Source organism: Sturnira hondurensis, unplaced genomic scaffold (assembly GCF_014824575.4).
Source record: "Sturnira hondurensis isolate 20B ecotype Veracruz unplaced genomic scaffold, ASM1482457v3 Scaffold0004136, whole genome shotgun sequence".
NCBI classification, from domain to species: domain Eukaryota; kingdom Metazoa; phylum Chordata; class Mammalia; order Chiroptera; family Phyllostomidae; genus Sturnira; species Sturnira hondurensis.
The window spans coordinates 27501026-27524158 of NW_028076767.1; the positions used below are offsets into that span (position 1 = coordinate 27501026).

The 23133-nt window shown below is 44.4% G+C and overlaps 1 protein-coding gene and 2 long non-coding RNA genes across 4 annotated transcripts; 2 read left to right on the forward strand and 1 right to left on the reverse strand.

Annotated features, from left to right (window-relative positions):
* Nucleotides 1-640: 640 nt before the first annotated feature.
* Nucleotides 641-12505, reverse strand: OSER1 (oxidative stress responsive serine rich 1). Of its 2 annotated transcripts, XM_037044115.1 has the most exons (4): nucleotides 12404-12505; nucleotides 8288-8404; nucleotides 5201-5314; nucleotides 641-1468 (listed from the first exon to the last, which is right to left on the reverse strand). In XM_037044115.1, the coding sequence occupies exons 2-4, from the start codon at nucleotides 8362-8364 to the stop codon at nucleotides 784-786; spliced, it is 876 nt and encodes a 291-aa protein (XP_036900010.1). In that variant the 5' UTR covers nucleotides 8365-8404; nucleotides 12404-12505; the 3' UTR covers nucleotides 641-783. The 2 variants fall into 2 exon arrangements, with proteins under 2 accessions (XP_036900010.1, XP_036900011.1); XM_037044116.1 differs by lacking the exon at nucleotides 5201-5314.
* An 11-nt stretch (nucleotides 12506-12516) lies between these two features.
* Nucleotides 12517-22544, forward strand: LOC118985505 (uncharacterized). Its single transcript, XR_005066133.1, has 2 exons — nucleotides 12517-12852; nucleotides 22385-22544. It is a non-coding gene; the product is annotated as an uncharacterized LOC118985505 (long non-coding RNA).
* Nucleotides 16832-17466, forward strand: LOC118985507 (uncharacterized). Its single transcript, XR_005066134.1, has 2 exons — nucleotides 16832-17310; nucleotides 17354-17466. It is a non-coding gene; the product is annotated as an uncharacterized LOC118985507 (long non-coding RNA).
* Nucleotides 22545-23133: the final 589 nt, after the last annotated feature.

Below are 23133 nucleotides of genomic sequence, written 5' to 3' on the forward strand. Positions count from 1 at the left end.
GCTGAGGGATGAGATCTACAAGGGACTGAACATGCCACACACTAAAATGCCAGAGGCGGAGGAGCTGCATCCTGGTGCCACGTCTCACAACCCCTTCCTCCGTTGCAAGTAGTCACTCCAGGCTGCTGCTTACATGAGCAGCTTCACGTAACATGGCTCAGGATAGGCTGAACAGCACCAGCAGGGGTTTATTTAGTGATGGTTAATGATTTTCTCAAATAAAATAGGGCAGGCCAGCTAGTTGATTCATACTGAATCTAAACCTTAGATCTCTGGCTTAACGATAACATAAGAAACTCTTAAAGACAATAAATTTTGTGTTAACTCAGAGGGAGTTCAAATCAGTCATAGAAATGACTGGTTTAAATGACTAATATTCTGGTCTGGCAACTACAGCATGACAAGTATTCAGTCCAGTTACGAGATCAATTTCCTTCTCCTTGGTCACCAAATCTTAAACGGATTTGGAAAGTGCACCGTTTTCCAAAGGCTCTGACCACACAGCCACGGCTACCAGTCGAGTAACTATGGTGTCTCCAACCCCCAGGAACACTGCTATGTGAAAGGCGTTTTTCTTTCATCGGCTTGCCTTGCTGGGTATGTAAGAACTCAGAGAGTAAGTTAAAGAATAAAGATGAACTGAGATGCCAAGTGAAGTTTTTATTGCAAGCACAGTGAGCAGAAGGAGATGTCTTCTCACACAAAGTGGCTGCCAGGTCTACCATTAACTAAATCTCTGACAACCCTTCATTGGTTTACAGCATGTTGGTTAGCTTCTTGCTATCAGGTGTACATCATTTCCGCCATGTGCGACATTTTCTTGGGAATATATAAGTAATATTCCAGGTAGCCCGACAGGTCCTCGATGGTCACATCATCCACGTAGACGCGCGCTTGTTCAGAACAGGAGCGGGGAGAGCCAGACAGAGTTCTGGTGTGAAGTGACTGGGAATAGTCCTCGAGCGTGGGCCTTCGTTCCGGGGCCAAGGGAGGGACGTTCTGGAGGCCCGAGAAGGAGTACACCTCCATATCGTGCCACCGCTTACACTGGCACTCCTTGCCTAGGCACGCACATGGCTGGCCCGGGTTTAGCTTGGAAACCGATTGAAAGTCAGAGAGATCATTGGCCTTGAGACTTGCTTGGGAGACTTCAGTAGCCTCAGAGGAGTCTTCCTTTGTACTCTTTGACGGCAGCCTTGGAACCGAAGTTCGCAAAGGCTCCACAACTGCCCCCGTGTGATGAGTATCGAGAGGAGAGCATTCTCCTGCACTGAAGTCTTTGGGGGTCGAAACTCCCAGGCCACTGCCGCCATCAGGAGAGTCCGTCTGGCTTTTGTGTTTGAGCTGGCCGCTGGAAGCAGCAGCGATTGCACTGCAATGTATAAACTTCGGAGGATGAAGGACAGGAGACTTGGAACGTCGACGACGCTGCGTTCTCATTGCTCCTCGTGAAGACTTCCTTGTAGAACTAAGAGGGAAAAAATGCACAAGATGTTGGGACACAGAACTCTCTTCAACAAATTCTTTATGACAGTTGGAAATCTGTCTCCTCTCAAGTTTATGAGTCTAAGGTCATTAGTTTCCCCCAAAGAGATGTGCCTATCTCCACTCCAAGTTGCCTGCGCCTGTGTCCCCAAAACTCAAACATCTCCGTATTAGCAAGCTATGGAAACAGGAAGAGTAATGGGTAGTTTTTAACTGCATTCCTTGGGCCAAACATTTAGTGCAGAATGCCCACCCTGTCCCAGCCTGTGGCTTGGGAACCTGTGACCCAGCGGTGCGGGGAGCATCCTGCACAGACACCCGAAACCGATGCCATCAAAACTGAATGTTTCTACTCCCCCAATTCAGCAGCTGGTGTATCGCTGTAAAGCTGATGCTACAAACAGCCACTATTCCGTGATTACTAAACTAAGCATCAGATTTAGGGTTCATTTCTATCACTGGTAACAGCTGACATTTAAACTCCTTGAACTTTTCAAATATTGGGAAATATCGGATATACTACATAACATTTTACATAAGTAAAAGAGTTGAGCAAAGCAAAAAAGAAACTCAAAACTGCCATATGTGAAAAGAGAACCAAACAGAACTTTAAGAAATAAACTTCGTATCTTAAACTAAATGGGTGGGATAAATAGCAGAATACATACAGTTAAGGAAAGAAACACCAAACTGTAAGATAAATCTGAATTATTTATAACACAGGTCAACAAATTGCAGCCTGTGGGCCAAATCCGGCCCCCAGAGTCTGTAGAGCCCACACTGCCCACTTGGACTAGCACTGAGCCACAGAGGGCTGGCTGAAGTGTCCCCTTCACCCACTTGCCCTCCAGTCCCTGCACCTGCCTTCCTGGCCAGCAGACATTCCACACTCCGCTCGGGGCCCACGCTGGCTACTACGCACATGTTGAGATTCTGCTGTCAGCGATCACTGGGCACTGAGAGGTAGCATCTCAGTTTGAGAATGTGCCCTGCGCCAGGCTCCCTCTGGAAGAGAGGACATGCTACCACGAGGGCAGAGAGTGAAACTGACCTCGGCACTGCCCCGTACCCACCCATCCCCAGCCTAGTCATTTCATCCTGAGTGCCTCGGCAACACAAGCCGCATCCACCAGCCAGGACAGCGCACATCCGATATCCTCAGATCGCACCTCTCGCCCTCCAAGCCCAAAATATTTACTATTTGGTCCTGTACCAAAAAAGTTTGCTGGCTCCTCACCTAGAAGGCAGCACAGAGACTTGGAAAGTTGGGAAAAAGTTAACAGTAAAGTGATGTGTAAGACTAAGAAGTCTGGAAGTCTCTGAAAGTAAGACTTCAGAGAAAGAAAAAGTGATTTTTTAAGAGGTAACAGCTGAGAAATATTTTAAATTGATGAAAGAGAATCTACAGACACAGGAAGCTCACCGAAGCAGGACAAGTAAAAAGAAATTCACACCTAGACACACTACAGCAAAACTGTAGAATATCAAACCCAAAAGGAACTTTTTCTTTCTTTCTTTCTTCATTTATTTACTTTTAGAGAGAGGGGAAGGGGGGGAGAAAGAGGGAGAGAAACATCAATCAGTTGACTCTCACATGCCCCCAACTGGGGACCTGGCCTGCGACCCAGGCATGTAACCTGACTGAGAATTGAACTGGCGACCTTTTAGTTCACAGGCCAACACTCAATCCACTGAGCCACACCAGCCAGGCCAAAAGGAATGTCTTAAGAGTGACCTGAGACTAGACAGATTATTTCCAAAAGAACAATTAAAGAAGGGTTTCTAATGGCAACATGGAAGCCAGAAGACAATGCATAATACCTTCAAGCGCTAAGAGAAAAATAACTATCAACCTAGAACTATGATTTCAAATATGTCAAATCAAGTGTATCTTCCAAGAACACAAATGAAATAAAGACATTTTCAGATAAACCAAAGCAAAATATATTTACCAAGAACACGATGTTATACAACTCCAAGGAAACCATTAAGTTTATCCTATGTGGAGGTCTGTAACACAGAGGACCCCATTTGCTAGTAAGACCTTTGCTACAGGTACCACTCAAGGAAGCACTTTAGTAAGAGAAGGAAAAAAAGGGTGATCCTACGGAAGGTCTAAGATGAAAGAACAGTGAGAGCAAAGAAAGTATAAATGAGATGAATCTGAACATGTCTATTTAAATACAGTTACATAAAACCTAATTTGTGATATTAAAAAGTCACAGAACTGAAATATTGGGCCACTATACCATGGAAGTCGTGAGTTGAGAATAAAAGGGTTTTCAGAAAGAGGATTACAATATTAACTTTTGACCCTGGGTGGTGTGGCTCAGTGGACTGAGCACCAGACTGTGAATGAAAGGTAGCTGGTTTGATTCTGAGCCAGGGCACAGGTCTGGGTTGCAGACCAGACCCCTGGTTGGGGGCCTGCTAAAGGCAACTGATCGATGTTTCCATCATACATCATGTTTCTCGCCTTCTTGTTCTCCCTCCTTCCCCTCTCTCTAAAAATAAATAAAATCTCCTTAAAAATACTAGCTTTTGTCTTTGTTACACATGTGTGGTAAAATTTCAAGGCTGAAAGGCTGACTACTAAAAGAATACAAAGTATATACAATCTTCAAACTAAGAGAAGGAAAAACAGTAGAGGAAAAACATGCCCATTTCAAACAGTTTTCTAAAGGTGAGGAGAGAAAAGAAAAACAAAAAATATAACAAATAGCATAAAGTAAAATGAGAGGAACAAGTCCAAATATATCAAAATATATGTAAATGAATTCAGATAGTTATAAAAGATTATTAGACTGAATAAAACAAAATAAACTGTATGTATTTATGAGACACATCTAAAATTTTAAAACACAGAATGGTTGAAAATAGAAAAAGACACACTAGGCAAATACTACCTAAAAGACAACTGGTTTAGCTATATTAATTCTGGACAAAATAGACTTTAAGAAAAAGCCATTATGGGGAATTAAGACTGTCGCTATATTGTAAAAGTCTCAATTCACCACAAAGCTGACACTTTAAACTGGCATGAATGACAGCTGTACAGGCCTACAAAATAGCCCCAAGATACATAAAGCAAAAACAGAGAGCTGAAGGGGAAAACAGACAAATGCAGTCTAACAGAGGAGATTTCAACATACCTCTCTTAGCCCTGACTGGTGTAGCTCAGTGGATTGAGCTCGGGCATGTGCAGCAAAGGGTCACAGGTTCGATTCCCAGTCAGGGCTCATGCCTGGGTTGCAGGCTAGGTCCCCTGTAGGGGACACATGAGAGGCACCCGCACACTGATGTTTCTCTCCCACTCTTTCTCCTTCCCTTCCCCTCTCTCTAAAATAAGTAAGTAAATAAATAAATAAAATATTAAAAAATACCTCTCTCAATTATTGATAGATCAAGCTAACAAAAAATTTGAAAGAAGATTCAAATAACACATTTAAAAGCTTAATTTAATGGACAAGTATGGGCCCCAAGAATGATTAGAGAAAACCCATTCTTCTCAAACATAGAACATTTAGAGAAATTGACCATGAACCAGGCCATACAGCAAAATCTCAGCAAATTCACAACTGGGAAGAATGGGTCTTCTCTAAACGTTGGATCTTGGGTTCTATATCATAACATACCCATTTCTGGATACGTGGGAGGGAAAATCCCCTATTCTAAGGTATTGGCATAAAAATCATTTGCAATAAGCTGGTCTTACCCATGCCAACTGTCTTTAGATGCACATGTGGTTTTAGGCTTGGTATCGTCTGCTGCTGTTCTGACTGATGTTCTGACACCTGGGCCTTCTCCAACAGACAGGGATGCTGTGGACCTGCAGACAAGAACCAAGTTTACTGCCACAGAAAACTCCAAGAACTTACTGCCCAATTCACACGAAACTGCTTTGTTTCTAGTTTAAGTTTCTCAAAAATTGTTCAGCTTTTAGTGCAAATTTTTCTCCAAAACCAAATTCAGAGGATCCCTAACAAATCCACTGTTGCAAAGTCACAAGCCAAAGAATTATTCTTAAGTATAACCAGCAGCAGGATATAAATAGACGTTAAGGCTGTTTATCTGGGGCAGATCAGGCCTCACGTCCAGGGAGAATGTTAACGACACCGACCACCTATTTCATGTAGGCAAACCAGAGTCAGAAACTAACTTTTTAGAAGCAAAAACTTTAGGCGACTCAATCTAACTTGAAAATAAATATATTTTCAAGTGTTATACAACTTTTAGAAAAATATTCCAATTTTTACACTAACAAACTTGAAATATTGCTGAGTTAAATCTTAGCAGGTTGAAATTACACCAGTAATATGAGGTCCCAAGAAAGAAGATGAAAACACTGAAGAGAAAAAAGAATCATATATAATCTTATAACCCAGAGATTATCAACACTAACATTTTAGCCTAAATCCTTGCAGATCTTTTTCAATACACATTCATGCACACACACTGGGCTCCTACCACACACGCTGTGGTACTGATAAAAATCCTTCAGAAGCAGAAAATCTACTGAAGTAAAATAAAAAGACGTTCACTGAGCCCTTAATGGTGTGGCTCAGTGGCCTGGGCACCAGCCCGTGAACCAAAAGGTGGCTGGTTCCATTCCCAGTGCCAGGTCCTCAGCTGGGGGGCGTGCAAGAGGCAAAGGATCACACATTGATGTTTCTCTCCCTGTCTTTCTCCCTCCCTTCCTTCCCCACTCTCTGAAAATCAATTTAAAAAGATATTCACTGAAATATAATTTAAAGTAAAAAGTAACCAGGAATAACTTAAATACCCAATAACAGGAAATACTGTACCACATAAATGGAATATTAAATATTTATTAAAAAGTGTATAAAGAACTTTTCACAAGAGAATGCTTATAATATTAAGAGAAAACATGAATAAGCACCTATACATAATGATCTGTACTATGTAAAAAAGTATATAGAGATGGTCTAGATATCAACAGTGACTATGGTAAAATATCTGTTGACTTCCTTTTTTATTTTTGTGAGTTTTTCTATGATAAGCACGTATTATTTTAAAGTCGGATAAAAAGGATTATGTTGTTTCATAACAAATATGCTGAGGTTTGTCCCCATAGGACAAATACCATCAGAACCTGTTGAACAGGATCACGCTCCACTCCTGGCAAGACTCGGTGAGTTCATGAGTCACCACCCTGCTGTCCCACTTGTAGGTCGGCAACGCTATGACACAACTAGAAATGTACAATACGCCGACAAGTCTTACTCCGCTTAGTCACGGTAATGACTCACCCCTTGTACTCGTATGTGTTAGGTTTTCTCGTATGTTCTCCACTGCTCCTTCTCTTTCTATAATTGTACTCAAAGCAGACCATCTGCTATAAATATATAATATTTGGCCAGATATTATACATATATTTTGAAACTTTTAATGTTCCAAGTAATTTTTAAGGGCACTACAACAACTTAATTTTATGTTCCAACTTCTAATTCCGGGAGAGGCGTCTGTGTATAAAGAGTTACTTATTAATATAAATGTACATATATACCTAAGTATATGCTGCACTCCCAGTATTTTTCTGCTTTAAAAAAAAACTCTGTACCAGAAATCACAAAGGCAAACACTATGACCATAACCTTGAACTGTTTCTGTTTTGTTTTCATTTCTCAAAATGCCTTAAAAGTACTGACCAATTTTAACGGCAAAATGACTGCCATGTTTGAAAAACCACTGGGAGGAAATACATACTTATCTGAAGTATCATGGAAGCAAACGTGAGCACTGTAACAGCTATTACACAATTAGTACATTTAGCATAAATCAATCTATTAGTATAAATTTCCTCATGTGGTAGGCTAAAATAGTGTTAGCAATAAGCAGACAGCTGTAAGAACAACTAACTCTATTTAATTTTTACTATGCCCCGTCACTGCATGCCTTCCATGTTGTTTCCAAGGTACCATACAAAGCAATGGTTAAGAGCACAGATTCTGGGACCCAAATCATCTGGGTTCAAACCCAGCTCTACCACTTCTTACTGATGGGTAAGTAGCTTGCCTCACATGTGGTTCATCTGCAAACTGGAGTAAGTTGGTACTGAGGATTAAGTAATGTGTATGAAGCACTCAAGCTAACGTCCAGGATATAGTGAGTAGTAAATTTTAGTGATTATTATTTTTACTTGTTGTAGAATATTCTACCCTGAGCTTCTAGTGTTTGGTATCCTTATATCCACTAAAAATCTGAGATTTCATCTGGCCCGGGGCAACGCATGGAGATAAGAGGTATTGTGCACAAAACATTTTGCAAAGGGTGAAATATTAACATTCCGAGAGCAGCTGGTCTATAGGTGCTCTAATTAGTTTGGCCAAAGGGACCAAGATTATTGATCTCTGTGACAGAACCCTAATGAATAGGTTTCCATAGTGACAGCCTCAGCAACAGAGCCCATGAAATTGACTGTGTCCGCATAGATTTCTATGGAGGCAATTCACTTCCAGTGAAAAATACTGTGATTCCCTAAAGATACACGAGGAAATCCTTGATGGGACGCTGATAATGTCTAATGAAAAAGAGAGGGGGAAAGCCCCCCCTCAAAGTTAAGGAAAACCAAACCAAGGAACCTTGGAGTACATACGACCGACAACTTTTAACAGAAGACAAGTAACACAACACTGTGCAGAATTTGGCAGACTGTCACATTGTTAACGTTTATACCTTCTACAAATAATGAGCAATTTTAGTAGAGAAAGAGCTCTTCCGAGGAAAAGGCTATTTAAATCTAGCGAGAACAATTCCAAATTAACATTACGTATTTAATTACCCTGATGCATCCACTCTTAACTTCTTGAAAGCAGTCTGTAGGCTCTCCTCCTCCCCATCCTTGGCCTCGGACTGCATCGTGAAAGTCTGTGCACCACGATGGCCGTTCCCACTAATACTAAAAAAGAGAATCAGAATGAGCACAGCGAAAACAGGTGGGTTCAAAAGTACACCTGTGGTTAAAATCATTATTCTTTTTTAAAAGATTTTATTTATTTACCTTTTTCGAGGGGAAGGGAGGGAGGGAGGGAGGGAGAGAAATATCAATGCATGGTTGCCTCTCGTGCGTCTCCTGCTGGGAACTGGCCTGCAGGCATGTGCCCTGACTGGGAATCAAACAAAATCTTTATTCTTGATACTATTACTGTTTGATGGTGGGGAGAGAACAAATTTCTACTTTTAAAAAGAAGTCTTGGTGTATGAGACTTTTTCTTTTTAGAAAACTACAGGTTTTATTTCTTATATTTATTAGGATAGAATTTAAACTACCCGAATTCTTGAAGCCAATAGCCTTTTACACAGTTTTGGAAACAAGGTCACCTAAAATCTGTCTTTGAGTATACTTCTTAAAAGGGGGTCAGATCCAGTTGTAGAGGTCTGGAAACCTACAGACAAAATGACCTTCCCATCAGAAATGAAAGGGGAAAGCTCAACCAATAGCACTCTGATTCTTTTAAATGCTAGCGAGTCTTTATCTAGTCTAACCGTAAAAATCCTACTTAGGTGTGTAACTTCACGACACACGGTAGCATTTCTCTAAAGCAGCCCTGATCCAAATACCAGTATTCGTATCATCACTCATACACAGAGACCAAGCTGTTACCAGTGTTGAAGCAGGATTACAAGCACGTTCCAATAATTATATATCATTCCACATTCTACATAGAAGATTAATACCTTCATTTGAGTTTTTTATAGCTTGGATATTTATTTATATCTTTATAACACAAGATACAAAATAAACTACACCTATAAATCACAAAGATAAAAAAACAAACTCAGACAAAAGAAAGAGGGTTAGATGTCACCCCCAAAACCAAAGGGTTGTAGTTTTGATTCCCTGTCAAGGCACATGGCTGGGTTTGGGGCCAGGTCCCGGGTTGGGCCATGTGCGAGAGGCAACCAATCGATGTTTCTCTCAGTTTCTCTCTCTCTCCCTTCCCCTCTCTTTAAAAAGAAGTAAGTAACACCTAGCCCGATAAACCAATGTTCTCCATTTCTTTCACCTTAATTGTTATATCTAAACAAAGAAAAGGGAAAGGAGACCATAGAAGGCGACAAGAAACACAACTGAAAAGTGTTTAAATAAATTCTTTGAATCTAGTTTCCCAAATATTCTTCCTCTCAGAATAGAATATTAGTTAATACCAAATTCTGAACAAAAAAATAAACTAGTATCTATGACATCACAATCTGAAANCCATTTCTTTCACCTTAATTGTTATATCTAAACAAAGAAAAGGGAAAGGAGACCATAGAAGGCGACAAGAAACACAACTGAAAAGTGTTTAAATAAATTCTTTGAATCTAGTTTCCCAAATATTCTTCCTCTCAGAATAGAATATTAGTTAATACCAAATTCTGAACAAAAAAAATAAACTAGTATCTATGACATCACAATCTGAAAAAGATAAAAATTTAAAAAAATAGAAGATGGGGAATATTTGAAGCAAAGGATTCACTTCACCTCTTCTTTATCCCTAACCTGCTACCCCCCACCCCCCCACCCCGCCCCTGAGGGACTCTCTGTAGGCCCCTTATCCTTTCTGATCTCCCATCTGCTCACTTCTCAGGGGTGCCTTTGATGTTATTGTGAGACCTCTAATATTCCAAAGGTCGGGGTGCTATAATATGCAGGATATAATGTAACTCTGTGGTCCCCGTTGTAGAATAAAGCAGAAAGAAACCAAGTGTATCCAGTAAGATGTTGTAGGCAGCTCTCTCTGGGGACCAAAACACGGATCACTGAAAACAGTCTCAGAAGAACTCAGCCAGCTTTCACCTCAACTTCTTCAGAAAAAAACTTAAGCGTACCCTCCACATATATTTTGCTGGTTTATTTAACCCAGTATATGAACTTGAGGAAACATTATACATTCTATACTTCATTAACTTCTAACTCCTTTGACTTTAGGGAGGGATCCTACCCCACATACACGATAATAATGTTCTATATATCTACGAAGAGGGATGGGCGAAGATCATATTCTAGTGTTTTTAAAGCCCCACAGCATCTAAGAGTGCTATTGCGGGCTGTAAACAAGTTCTTTCTGCTGGCAGAACTAGACCCAAGTTTGACTTAGTTCCCTGGTATCACTTTATAACCAGTCCATCAAAGGCTCACACAAGTAGCCCTTACAGTCAAATCATCTGAGCCAGTCTCCCCGATCCCGCAGACCCCACACAAACCCTCTTCCACCTCTCTGGAAACAGTACCTCACATCTAAACATTCACCGCCCAATCCTATAGGCAGAAATCCATTTCTTTCACAGGCAGAGAAGTCTTAGCATGGGCTTTTAGCACTAGACTGGGCGCTGGGGATGTACGGGTGAACCTGACCCATACCAGGGCTGTGACCCCCCCCCTTCCTGTAAGAGCGGGAGTCTCATTCCTGCCCTAAGACTGTGCTAACAAGCTCTATACCCAGATATGTAACTTTTAATTATATGGCGCTAGTTTAATAGCACTGCAGGTGACCTCTAGATGCTAATACAAACTTATTGAACATTCTTGTTGCCACACTAGAAGTTAAAAAACCAAAACAGACCAAAAATAAAACGAATTACAGACTAAAACTTTACGAATAAAATTCCATCTCAGCCACTTCCAGCAATTTGGTCACTCACCTTTTCTGTCACATTAACCCTGAGCAAAGAGGAGTGTGAGGCACGGCCTGAGGAGCTAGCACAGATCGGATTTGTAATTACAAAAGGTCTACTGTGCGCCTCTGTATTCCTAGCTCCCCATTCACTCAAATCAAGAGCTCTGAGACAAACACAGGGAAACATACTTGGTTTATCCTTCTCCATTAACATTAAGTTTGTGGGAGACTTTGCCATTTTCACAGCATTGACTTCTTGAACTTGAACAATCTCCCCAAAATCAAACTTTTAAAGGCCCATTTAAAGTTACTTTATACTGCTTTAAGTCAAATCACACAGAGCAGTATGTCTCAAATTGTCCCCAACCTTTCAAACCGGACAAGCAAAATTTTTCTAAGTTTCTCCAGCAAAAGGGCACATTTCTGATTTTCTCTGACTTTCAACGAATAGCATGTGTCAAAATCGTATTTCTATATTGCGGTTTCCACCAAGATTTCTTTGAACCTCGAGCCTAGTCCAAATTCCCAGAACCGTGTCAAGACCTGAGAAAGATCAATAAAGGATCCGCATGTAAGCCTGTTATCAACGTTAAAAACTCAGAAACTCACAGCCCATCAGGATGCGTGGGGCCCGGGAAAGAAAACCTTGTCCAGAAACTCGACAAGAGAGCTAAGGTTGAAACAATAGGCCCCCAGCACGAAACATTCCCACCTCTCTTTACATATCCGCTCAACCCTTACACTTTCGTCACTAGAGCCAAAGGAGAATGTTACTCTTTTCATTGCGGTTAAACGGGATCAGGAGTAAAAATCAGAACCTAGGTGGCTCGGAAAATGCACAGATGTCCGGGACCCCCCACCTCTGGCCGCCCGCGGCCTCCAGAATAAAAGGTTTGGGTCAGGCGAAGGCTCCAGAAATGCAGGAGGCGGCGGAAGAGAAGCCAAAGAAGCAGCCTACGAGACTGGGGCTCAGAAACGAGCGGGAAACGGCGGGAAGGGGCAAAGGGCGGCCGTGGAGGGTGAAAAGGGGAAGCTATAGGCCGGCGGGAGAGGGCGGGGGCCACGAGAGAGCAGGAAGGAGGGAAGGGGCGAGAGAGCGGAGCTCCGGTAGGACCAGGCCGCAGAAGTCGAGGTGGTGGTCAAGAGGCCCAGGCCCGGCCCGGCCCAAGCAGTCAGCGCCGCAGAACGAAGCGACGAGAGGCGAAGAGTCCCAAAAGGAGCCGCCCCCAGCCAGGTCGAGCCAGGGGGCCGAGACCTGGTGACGTGGAACCTCCCGTTCCCGTCTGGACGCTCACCTCCTCGCAGCTGGGGCGCTCCGGTTACCCAGTACCGTCGGTTCAGATCGTCCGTCCCGGATCGCGGCGGCTAATTGACCCGGATCCAAACCCGCGGAGGGGGCGGCCTTCAGATCGTCCGTCCCGGATCGCGGCGGCTAATTGACCCGGATCCAAACCCGCGGAGGGGGCGGCCCGCGCCTCCAGAGTTGCACTGCGCCTGCGTCACTCGTGCATGAGCCCCGCCTCCTGTTTATGCTCCTCCCACCCCAGTGACTCGGCAGCGCGGCAAGCAGCGACTGCGCAGGCGCAGAGCGTCGGCCGCGCCTCTCAAACACCCCCCACTCTCCCCTCTCAGAAGCACGTGCGCTTGCGTCATTTCCTGTTATTCTCTTCGCTCCCTCCCCCTTGCGCAGTAGGTTCGCTCCGGGCCGGCTTTTGGGGAGTGCCTACTTCCTCCTCTATGTCAGGTGAGTGAGTAGGCGTTGTTTTTCACAGTCGCCAAGCCACTTCCATTTCGGGGATTCACTGGCCTTGGGGCTCTACCTGGAGTCCCAAAGGCAATGGAATTCTTCGGGGTGAGACCAGGGTCGGGAATCTTCGTGGCTCCAGAGCTCCTCTGAGCGCTTGGACCGCCTCCCCAGTGTTAGAATCTGGACCGCCTGCAACACCTCCAGAGCTCGGACGCCAACCCTAGCCTCCCGCGGGTCTTGCAGAGCCTAGGGAGAAGCGAGGCGGGGTCGGACCGGGCCGGGGACTTGCACGTGAGACCGGAATTGACATTGGAAGGCCATGGCGTGCATGCCCCTGCTGTTGGACTTGAGGCAGCTACTTTTCCCTCTCTCCGACTCAGTGCCTTCACTTGAGTGAAGAGTTCTAACGGCGAATCTCTGGTTTTTCAGCCATGGATCCCTTTAAGAATCTGGTGAGAAATAATAGACTCTCTCGAAGAGAAATGCACGTACCCTCATTTTTGCAAAAAGTTTCAGGCAGTTCACCTAAGGGGTTGGTGGGGAGGATTTTTCCATGTTCATGATTCTGATGGTTGCTCCGATGGCAGGCAGGGAAGAGATGAGCTGCGCAACAGCCGCCACCCCCTCCATCACTGGGACTGGTTCCGCCGATGTGGCTGTGCCTCTGCTCTCTTACTCAGTGGTATTGGCTGCAGTTGGTTTTGGCTCAAGCTGGGGTGAGTTGTTGGCCCACCCCAAACTGGACCCTCCCACCTGCACCCCCCCATACTTGGATATAGTCACCTAACTAGTTAGGCTGCTGAAAATAGTTTAGTATATACAAGTAAATTATAGCTAGACCTTGGGATGCCTGACCCACATCTGGGAGTGGAATCTAGTAGTCATTGTATAAAGTTGTCAGACATAAAACATGTCATGGGCCCTGGGCAAAACTTTTAAAATTCTCCTTGTTCATACCAGAGGCTCAACTGAGAGGATGAAAGAATAAGTGTTCAGGGTAAAGGTGCAACATAAAACCTAATGATGATGGTGATAATGGCCGCCTTCCACGATGCAGTGGCTATGTACATGTTCTCATTCGATATCCCGTGACTTCACACACTGCCGACGAGCGACTGGGCCTCTGAGGGATTAGATAACTTGTTCCAGTTCCCTTTGTCCCGTGGCAGTAGGTGACTCGGTCAGGATTTACAAAGTGATTCTTATTTTTTAAAGCTTTTATTTACTTATTTTTAGACAGAGGGGAAGGGAGGGAGGGAAACATCAATGTGTGGTTGCCTCCATGCGCCCCCACTGGGGACCTGGCCCGCTCCCCAGGTATGTGCCCTGAGTGAGAATTGAACTGGAGACCCTTTGTCACAGGGCAGGCTCAATCCACTGAGCCACACCAGCCACGGCTGGGTCAGGATTCACTCTCTAAAGCCTGTCAATCCACTGCTGTCCATCTCTCCGCATCTCTTAGAAAAGAATTTAAAGAAAGAGGAAAACTTGATCTAGTTTCTCAGAAGTTGCCAAGTGAGCTATATCAAGATCAAACGTGTTTTTAAGCTGTTATTTCAAAAATATTTCTATAGATAAAACACATCCCTGAGGGCAAGGACTGTATCTAGATTAACGAATTCCTGGAGGTTAGTATTTGCTAAATATAATTTTGGTGAATTCTTCATTTTACTTTCCACGCATAATGGCATTAGGTACTAAAACTCAAACCATTTTAAAGTGCTTCAAGTAAGCATATCTCCATCATGAAGTTAGATGCAGTCTGAGGATGGGGTTTATTACTCGGGAAGTATTTGGAAGGCCGGTAGGTGGTACCATTCATTAAAGAGGGGAATCTGGAAAGCTGACAGGTTTGGGGAAAGAGTTTCGTTTTGGACATAAGGAGTTTGAAGTGCAGATGAAAGCAGGAACCAGTTATGAACAGTCTTCATGGCCATACCAAGTAGTTTATTTTAAGAACCATGGAGGCTGTGGATGAGCAGGGAAATGGCCATTTTACTTTAAAAAGATTACTTCAGTTTCCACCTGGATGGCACAGTGATCCAGGCCTGAGACTGCAGTGATTGCAAGAGCAGGTGGCCTTAGGAGTGGAAAACGAGTGAACAGATGGAAGATTGCATAGATCAGGCTTAGGTGAGAGAGTGAATGTGTACGGAAGGAGCAGTGGGAGAAAGTGGGCAATGACTTTGCTGTCTGGTCTGAGCAAACTGAATGGGTGTCATTGCCTGTTTCTAATGTAACTACTGAATCCAGGTGACAGGAAGCAGACAAAGAACAACATTTAGCTGGATAATAGTAAAAGTACTTTTAAAGCTCTTACCGTGTGTCAGAAAAGGCGTTCTCATCCTCACAACACTCCTATGAGCTTACCAATGTCGTCTTCATTTTCCAGATGAGGAAACCGAAGTAGAGAAGCTGGCCGAAGGTTACACCACTTGTAAGTGGTGGAGCTAGAATTGGAACCAGGGCAGAGTCTGGCCAGCGTCTGCTCCCTCAGCCCCCACAGGATTAGATGCCTCCAAGTGTTAGCTTAGTTTGGACACAGCGAACTTGAGAGCTGTGGGGGTATAGCTGCCTGGTGGTATGCACAGGGCAGGAAGGTACGTGAGTCTGAAGCTCAAGTGAGAGATTCTGGCTAGAAATAGAGATTTGGAGTCAGCATGTGGGTGGCTGTTGAAGCCACAGGAGAGGTAGGGCCCACCCGCAGAGGGTGGAAAATACCGGAAGGAAACAGGGCGGACCCTGTGAGGCAAGCACAGGATTCCGCTTCTGGGGAAGATACCTTTCCTTCTGCAAGTTGATAGGTTGGCATCTGGTTCATAGGTCACCATCGACATAAATTGAGTCCACTCCTGTGAGGTTGATCAGCCCTGGGCACCTTGACACAGAAGAATTCTTGGACCTGCAACCTGGAGGACTTCCCCTTGGTGGTGGTGACCCTTCCCACTCACTCCTATCGTGGATTCCACTTGCGGCCGCCAGGTCAATGCCACCGCAATTGAAGCTCCTCAGTCTGTCGTCTGCCAACTCTGTCGGCCCGGAGCCCCTCCTCGTCTCTGGGACTCCAGAAACACATCCCTTAGGACTTTGTCCGGTGCCTCCTTAACTTATTTTTTAGCTTTTTGCCCATACATTTCTTGTGTCTCCAGCTGGATTCTAAGTTTCCGGAGGGCAAGAATTATCTGTAACATTTCCCACCCAACTTTCTGCCCCTCAGCTCCTGTTCTCCGTGTGTAGGTTAAATGCCCCTATGCCGTGTGCTCTCACAGCGCTTCACACTTACTCCATCGTACCAGGTGATGCATCTTGTGTCCTGGTACCTGGCACAGGGTCTGCCACCATATGTATCGGGTAAGTGAGTTAGTGAGTCCATCAGTAAGTCAGTCATCTCAGCAAGTAACTACAGTTGCCCATTCACTTCTTAGAATCATAACTGGGAGATGTTGACTCCTTTGACAGATTTTAGCAGCAGAGCTTTTTACAGCAGTCTCTCGTTTTGGGGGCAAATTGGGGAAGAGATTAACTGCACTTGCCTGGCATTCTCCTCATGTCCCAAAGCTATTATGGTCTGGTATTTAATAGTTGCTTTTCTGAAACATTGGGTTACAGAGTGGGGAATGAATGAGAATTTTTGGGTGCCCTTTTAAATGACTCGGCCACACCCCTCTGCGCGGTTGGTGTGAGTCTGCAGCAACTTCAGTCCGGGACTCTAGTCAATTCTCAGAGCTCCAGGAGGGTAGGGGAGGCTTTTGTCAGTGGCTACTGATCACCTGCAGAGGGAGCCAGAGGACTGCAGATTCTCTTCCCTGAAGCGTGAGAAGGCCTTTTACAGTGCGTTTTCAACTCGAAGACCCAGAATCTTGCCTTCTCTCAAATTTTCACTCATTTGAACTTTGTAGTTTAAACTATATGATGATGCCCTAGCTGGTGTGGCTCGGTGGATTGAGTGCCGACCTGGGAACCAAAAGGTCGCTGGTTCAATTCCAAGTCAGGGCACATGCCTGGATAGCGGGACCCTTCTCCAGGTGGAGGGAGGCTTATGAGAGGCAAGAGGCAACCAACCAATGTTCCTCTCACACGTTGATGTTTGTCTCCCTCTTTCTGTCCCTTCCTGTCTTTAAAAGTAAATGAATAGAACCTTTTAAAAAAAAACCTATGATGACATCAGGAAGGTGTTAGGCCATAAAAACAGACTCAAGCAGTAAAGCCACAGATGAAAATCTGAACGGTGAGGACTAGAAGGAGTACTCTGCGGGACTTCAGGGGTGCTGGACACATTCTGTCCCCAGATCTGATGTGGCTCAAGGAAGTGTGTTCAGGTCACAAGCTGCACACATAGAATGTGTACCTTTTTCTGTATGTATATTAAACTTCAGTTCAAAGTTTAAAACAAATCTTTGAATGGATGCCACAGATGTGTATTGGATTTGGGGGAGTTGTTCTTTCTTTCCAATAGTTCTTTTTTTTTAAATTTTTTTAAATTTAATTATTCCAATAGTTCTTAATCTTCTCTGAGTCATAGCCCCTCTGAGAAAGCCACAAACCCCAAGTTAAGAGCTTGTAGCAGCAGAATAGAGAAAACGCACAAAGGAAATGAACACATTGTTCACAGAAAAAGAAACAAAGAAGAATGGCCCTTAAACAGATGTGCAGTCTCAGTCTTCAAAAGATAAATGCTTGTTCCCTGGCTGGTGTAGCTCAGTGGATTGAGTGCAGGCCTGCGAACCACGTGATCGCAGTTCGATTCCCAGTCAGGGCACATGCCTGGGTTGCAGGCCAGTTCCCAGCGGGGGACTCGTGAGAGGCAACCATACATTGATATTTCTCTCCTTCTCTCCTTCCCTTCCTCTCTAAAGATAAATAAATAAAATAAAATAAAAATTTTAAAAAAGATTTTAAAAAAAGATAAATGCTTGTTGAATGTGCACTGAGATGCTAATTTTAACCTGTCAGGTTGGGGGCAATCCCCAAGTTTGACAGCACATAGGGTGGAGTTGGAGGCAGGGAGGGGGGCAGTAGGCAACAGGCACTTTCAGACATGGCTGGTGGGATTGTGAAATGACAACGTTTATCAAAATGACAAAGCTGGTATCCACCATGTAGATGACATTTTACATATATTTATGTAATGACTCGTGTAAAAGGTTATTTATTGCGGCATTGGTTGCAATAACAAAAGATTGGAAACAGCCCAGGTGGCTGTCTCTCTGTAGGGGACCAAGCACATAATCAAGTGCAGTGATACACTGAAATGCTGCGTAGCTAGAAAAAGGAACTCTGTGGTCTTAGGAAAGATCTCTGAAGTATAATAAGTGGAAAAAGCAAGATGCAAAAGCAAGAGTATATGTGTGTATGGATTGTGTCTGCATAGAGATGCATCGAAAAGACGTACAGGACACTAAGTAGGTTCCAGAGAGCAGTGGGGATGGGGCAGGGGCAGCTCAACTTCATAATGTGGACCTGTGTTCTGATTTTCAAATCCTGACAATAAGTATTTCCTGTGCAAAGCAACAGCAGTTAACAGTTTAAAGAGCTGTTGGGCTCAGCCTTTAGGCATTGGTACTTCTTTAAAAAAAAAAAAAACATTTTATAATTTAGTTGACTATTTTAGGTGTGTGCATATGCAAACTCCATACTTGTTATATCTGCCAGTTTCTCAGTGGCTGGGTTTTTTTTTTAATTTAAATTAAGTTGTGTCCTGGGAAAAGTCTTGCAACTTATTCTACATTTGAACTGTTGTATCACGGTTTCCTGGCTCAGCTGAACTCCCAGGAGTCCCTTCCTCACCGGGCATGCGCTCTGGGGGTCCAGAGCCTTTCACAGCAGCCTCTCAGGGGCACTGCCGTTGGGCTCATTCAGTGCCACACACTTTGGCTCTCACATGTGCCCCTCTGCACATGGGTCCCCCTCCACAAGACTTGGGTTTCCAGGAGAGGTGCTCTGGTTGGCCCCCACTGGCAGGGTTGGGTTTTACCCGCTGCTACTCAGGTGCCAAAACGATGCAGCTTTTCTGTTCCAGCTGATCTCATCTGGCTCTCAGGCTTCCATGCTCCCAATTTCAGGGTGTGTTTCAGTCTCTTCTAGTTTGCAGTACTATATTTTGCATAAACATTCAATACTTTAAGTGTTCTGCACCCCTCCCCCTTCTCTCTTCATTCTCCCTGCACCTGGATAGGAGGGCACAGTGGGTGAGCGTTGTGGTTCAGATGCTATTCCCCGCCCTTTGCTAGTCTTAGCCGAGTTGCCCCGTGGCTGGCTGTAGACCTGTGCCCAGTCGTTATGGAGTCTGGTGAAACCCACCAAGATGGGGCTGACCTGATTCATTTCCTGAGCAAAATTACGAAAATGGCTTAGCATCATGAAAATTGCCAGTATTCTTAGTCTTGAGATCTTCATGGGCCGCAGCCCTGACATCTTGTCTTCTGGCCTTTCCTCACCCACTTAGCACATCCACAAGACCCCCTATGGGGGCCTGTGTACCCTTCCAGATTGCCTACGGGCACACAGGTCAAAGGAAGGGAGCCACCGTTGTCCACCCTGTTGTCTCGCAGGACTGTTCTTACAGCTTCGGTGCCACCTTGGTGTGCTGTGTTGCGGCCAGTATGGGGCTTCCCTCGGCTCTGCTCAGGGAGGGGGCACCAGCATTCTCGACCTGTCTAGGGCATCTGAGCCCCACATAGGGGATTTGACCCTAGAGGAAGGTGGCCCAGGACACTCGCATCTGAAGTTCGGTCCTGATTTTTCTCCTGAGCTGGCCCAGAAGGACCTTTGTCCCTTTTTGCTGTTTGAAAACTTCTCAGCCCCAAGTTGTGCTCTTAATCTGCAAAAACAAGAGTGCTTGGAAATTAGGAAACCCTTTTGCCCCTCAGCAAAGCCAGATGTAACACTCATCTCACTGTGGACTCAGGAAAACCAAATTTCAAACTCAGAGCTGAACGTTGGCTTTCTGAGCAGCAAAGGCCATTCATGAAATGGCTGGGGAGCTGCAGGCTCCAGGAATCAGGGATTACCAGCAGCCAAGGGTGGGTGGGACAGGGGAGAGCAACGAGGCTGGGGGGCAGGAATTGGGACAGTGTAACAGAACAATGTCAAAAGTCATACATAGGTTTTGGTCTCAACAAGTGTTCCCCTTTAACTTGACAAATGTCCCCACCTCTTGGATGGCCGCGCACTCTGTCTCACCAAGACCACATCAGATGGGTGCTGAACTTCTCCATAGGAAAAATGGGTGTCTCTTACCCAGAGAAAAGGGTAGAGGGAAGGGCAGGCAGAAACCATCTGCCTGCCGCAGCTTTGGCGATACCTGCCTTCTTGCCGGATCTCCAGCCACATGTCTCCTCACCATGCCTCGGTGTCCCTTATCTGTCATCTCTGTGTGGGTGTCCCGTGAACACCTGGTGAGATGCGGTGTGCTCAAAATCGAACAGGTAACCTTTCCCTCCGAGTCTAGCCCTCTGGCCTTCCCTGGCTCATTTCAGTATAATTAAATCAAATTGTGTTTGATTTATCACCTTCCATCTGTCTGGCTCCTAGGTTACTAATATTTTAGAAGTATTTTTAAAGTGTTAGTATATTGTCTTTATAATAAAAACTAATTTTTTAATTTACTGATTTGGAGAGAGAGAAAGAGAGAAACATCGATTTATTCCACTTTTTCCTGTATTCATTAGTTGATTCTTGTATGTGTCCTGATCCGGAGTTCGAACCCACAACCTTGGTTTATCAGGACAAGGTTCTAAACAACTAGGCTACCTGGCNTAGCCCTCTGGCCTTCCCTGGCTCATTTCAGTATAATTAAATCAAATTGTGTTTGATTTATCACCTTCCATCTGTCTGGCTCCTAGGTTACTAATATTTTAGAAGTATTTTTAAAGTGTTAGTATATTGTCTTTATAATAAAAACTAATTTTTTAATTTACTGATTTGGAGAGAGAGAAAGAGAGAAACATCGATTTATTCCACTTTTTTCTGTATTCATTAGTTGATTCTTGTATGTGTCCTGATCTGGAGTCGAACCCACAACCTTGGTTTATCAGGACAAGGTTCTAACCAACTAGGCTACCTGGCAGGGCCTAATAAAAACTAATTTTAACCAAAAAAAAAAAAAATGCCTCTAGAGAAAATTTGGAAAATATGAAAAAGAAACGTGTGTGTCCTTCGGCCCTACCACTTGGCGGTGACAGCTGTCAGCATATTGCCCTACGGTTGCAGCGGTCCTGAGGGCCAGGCTGGCTTTGTTGGAAGTCCCGCCTCACCACCTCTGTTGCTCGGTGTGGCCTTGGACACTCTGCCCAGGCCCCGTGCCTCCATTTACTCCTCTGAAAAAATGAGGACAATGATAGTGCCCAACTCGGGGGCTAGGGGAGGACTGGGTCATGCACTAGGACACTGCTTGGCACACAGTGAGCGGTCAAATAAATGTTGGCTGCTGTTTTATCTTCTTAACTATATATTTTAACTGCTGGTAAGTATGTCGTTTTATATTTTTTAATTGTAAGCATTTTCAATGTCAAAATGTTTCTCAAAAACATGATTTTGATAACTGTTACAGTGCATCATTTAAATATATTCATAATTTCTTCCTTAGTTGACCATTTCTCTATTTTTGGACAGTTGTATTTATGCACGTGAGCACGCACATATGTTTAGATGTCTGCTATAATAAATCTGACCTGAAAATCATTGTGTGTGTATGTATAAGAATATGTGTGTGTATTTATATACATCTGACTGTGAGTTGGATTATTTTCTTAGAATAGAATTTTATACCCACAGCTCCTGGGTGAGAAAGTATAAACTGTTTGATGTCTCCAATAACACTGATAAACTGCAAAGGAAGGGTTGTGGACCGTGCCCCCAGGGCCTACTTCGCCACACCCTGTGCAGCAGCAGGATGAGCTTGTTTAAGTCTGCCCTTCATTGTTGCCATTCCTTCACAAGGTCGCTTTTACCACAGTTCACTGGGATGGAAGGAGATGGTCCCGTTGCCAAGGTGCTTTTGCATTTGTGACTTTTTATAATGTTCATAGATTAACTGAGCAATCCCATATACCCTGAATGGACATAACTAAGTTGCTCTTTGTCCAGTTCGTTCTCCTGTGGGTGGAAATGTAATCGTGGGGCTTGGAATACTTTGGGTTTCCTTGTTTCACTGTTCTCCTGCCCGAGCGTGTTTAGCATGTGGCATCTCTCTCTGGTGACAGCACAGGTCCCAACGCCCAGTAACAGGTTCCAAAGGAACCTGGCTCAGGTATGGCATGAGCTTAGGCAGACGGACCCATTATCCGAAACGTGTGTGTGGTCTTCTCAACATAGATTGCCGATCTTTGTGTCGTATTTCACTCAGATTTTCATTCAGCGTAGGTTTGCAGTTTCTTACAGTTTTATTCTAACCCTGCAGGAAGAGCTAGAACTTAATTTTGTTAAGATTAACTGGTATAAGTCCTTTCTGATTTACAAAGTGCATTCAAACACAGCATTGCTCTGATCGTTGAAAAAGCTCTGGGAGTTTGGTGTGTTTATTTTACAGATGAAGCCCAGAGAGGGGAAGCCACACGGTGAGCTGAAGAGTAGTAACAGGGTCGGATCTCAAATCCACGCTCTTCCCAAAGCACAACATCTTCAGCAAAGGAGTGCCCGAAAGATGAGAATCACCTTTGGGAGATGAATACCAGTGCCAGTTGAAGGAATAAGAACTGAAGAGGAGTTGAAGGAGTAGAAACCACACAGGTAGGAGTGCGAGTGAGACGAGCATGCTTGGCCCATGGTTGTGACAGCCTGTAGCCGGATCTGCTCCGGTTACCTTGCGGGGTAGGAGGCGGAGGTCTCTGGGACTCCCGAGACCTGGGTTCCCTCTCTGGGCCACCACTTCTGGCCTTTGGGCAAGTCACTGCACTCTCTGAGTCTCAGTTTCCCCATTTGCAAGATGGAAGTAAATACCTCTCTCTGCCAACTTGGAAGACTCGCTGTGAGGATCTGATGAGGTGGTGCATATGGCGTTGCCGTGAGAACTTTAAAGCTCGCAGCACAAGGAACCCCTGAAGCCAAATTTACATAGCCCGGAGAGAGCAGGCAGTTCCTCAGAAGGACTCCTTCTGTCTTTTCCTGTTTGTCTTTTCTGTTTCCTATTTTTACCTGTCTTCTACAATGTCCTTGTAAAATGATGCAAGTGATGCTGGAATATTTAAAGCAGAAATCCCACATACTCTCCTCCTGCAGCCCTCCCCCTGCTGCGCGGACAGATCATCAGTGTCTGTGATTTAGTACCCCTCCTTCCAG

Bases quoted from the DNA above. Each gene is read 5' to 3' on its own strand.
- OSER1 (XM_037044115.1), bottom strand. From the start codon at position 8,364: ATGCAGTCCGAGGCCAAGGATGGGGAGGAGGAGAGCCTACAGACTGCT. The intron at 5,315-8,287 runs GTAATTAAATAC...TCTTGTCTGCAG, and splicing joins TTAAGAGTGGATGCATCAGG to GTCCACAGCATCCCTGTCTG. The intron at 1,469-5,200 runs GTAAGACCAGCT...TTTCCCTCTTAG, and splicing joins TCTAAAGACAGTTGGCATGG to TTCTACAAGGAAGTCTTCAC.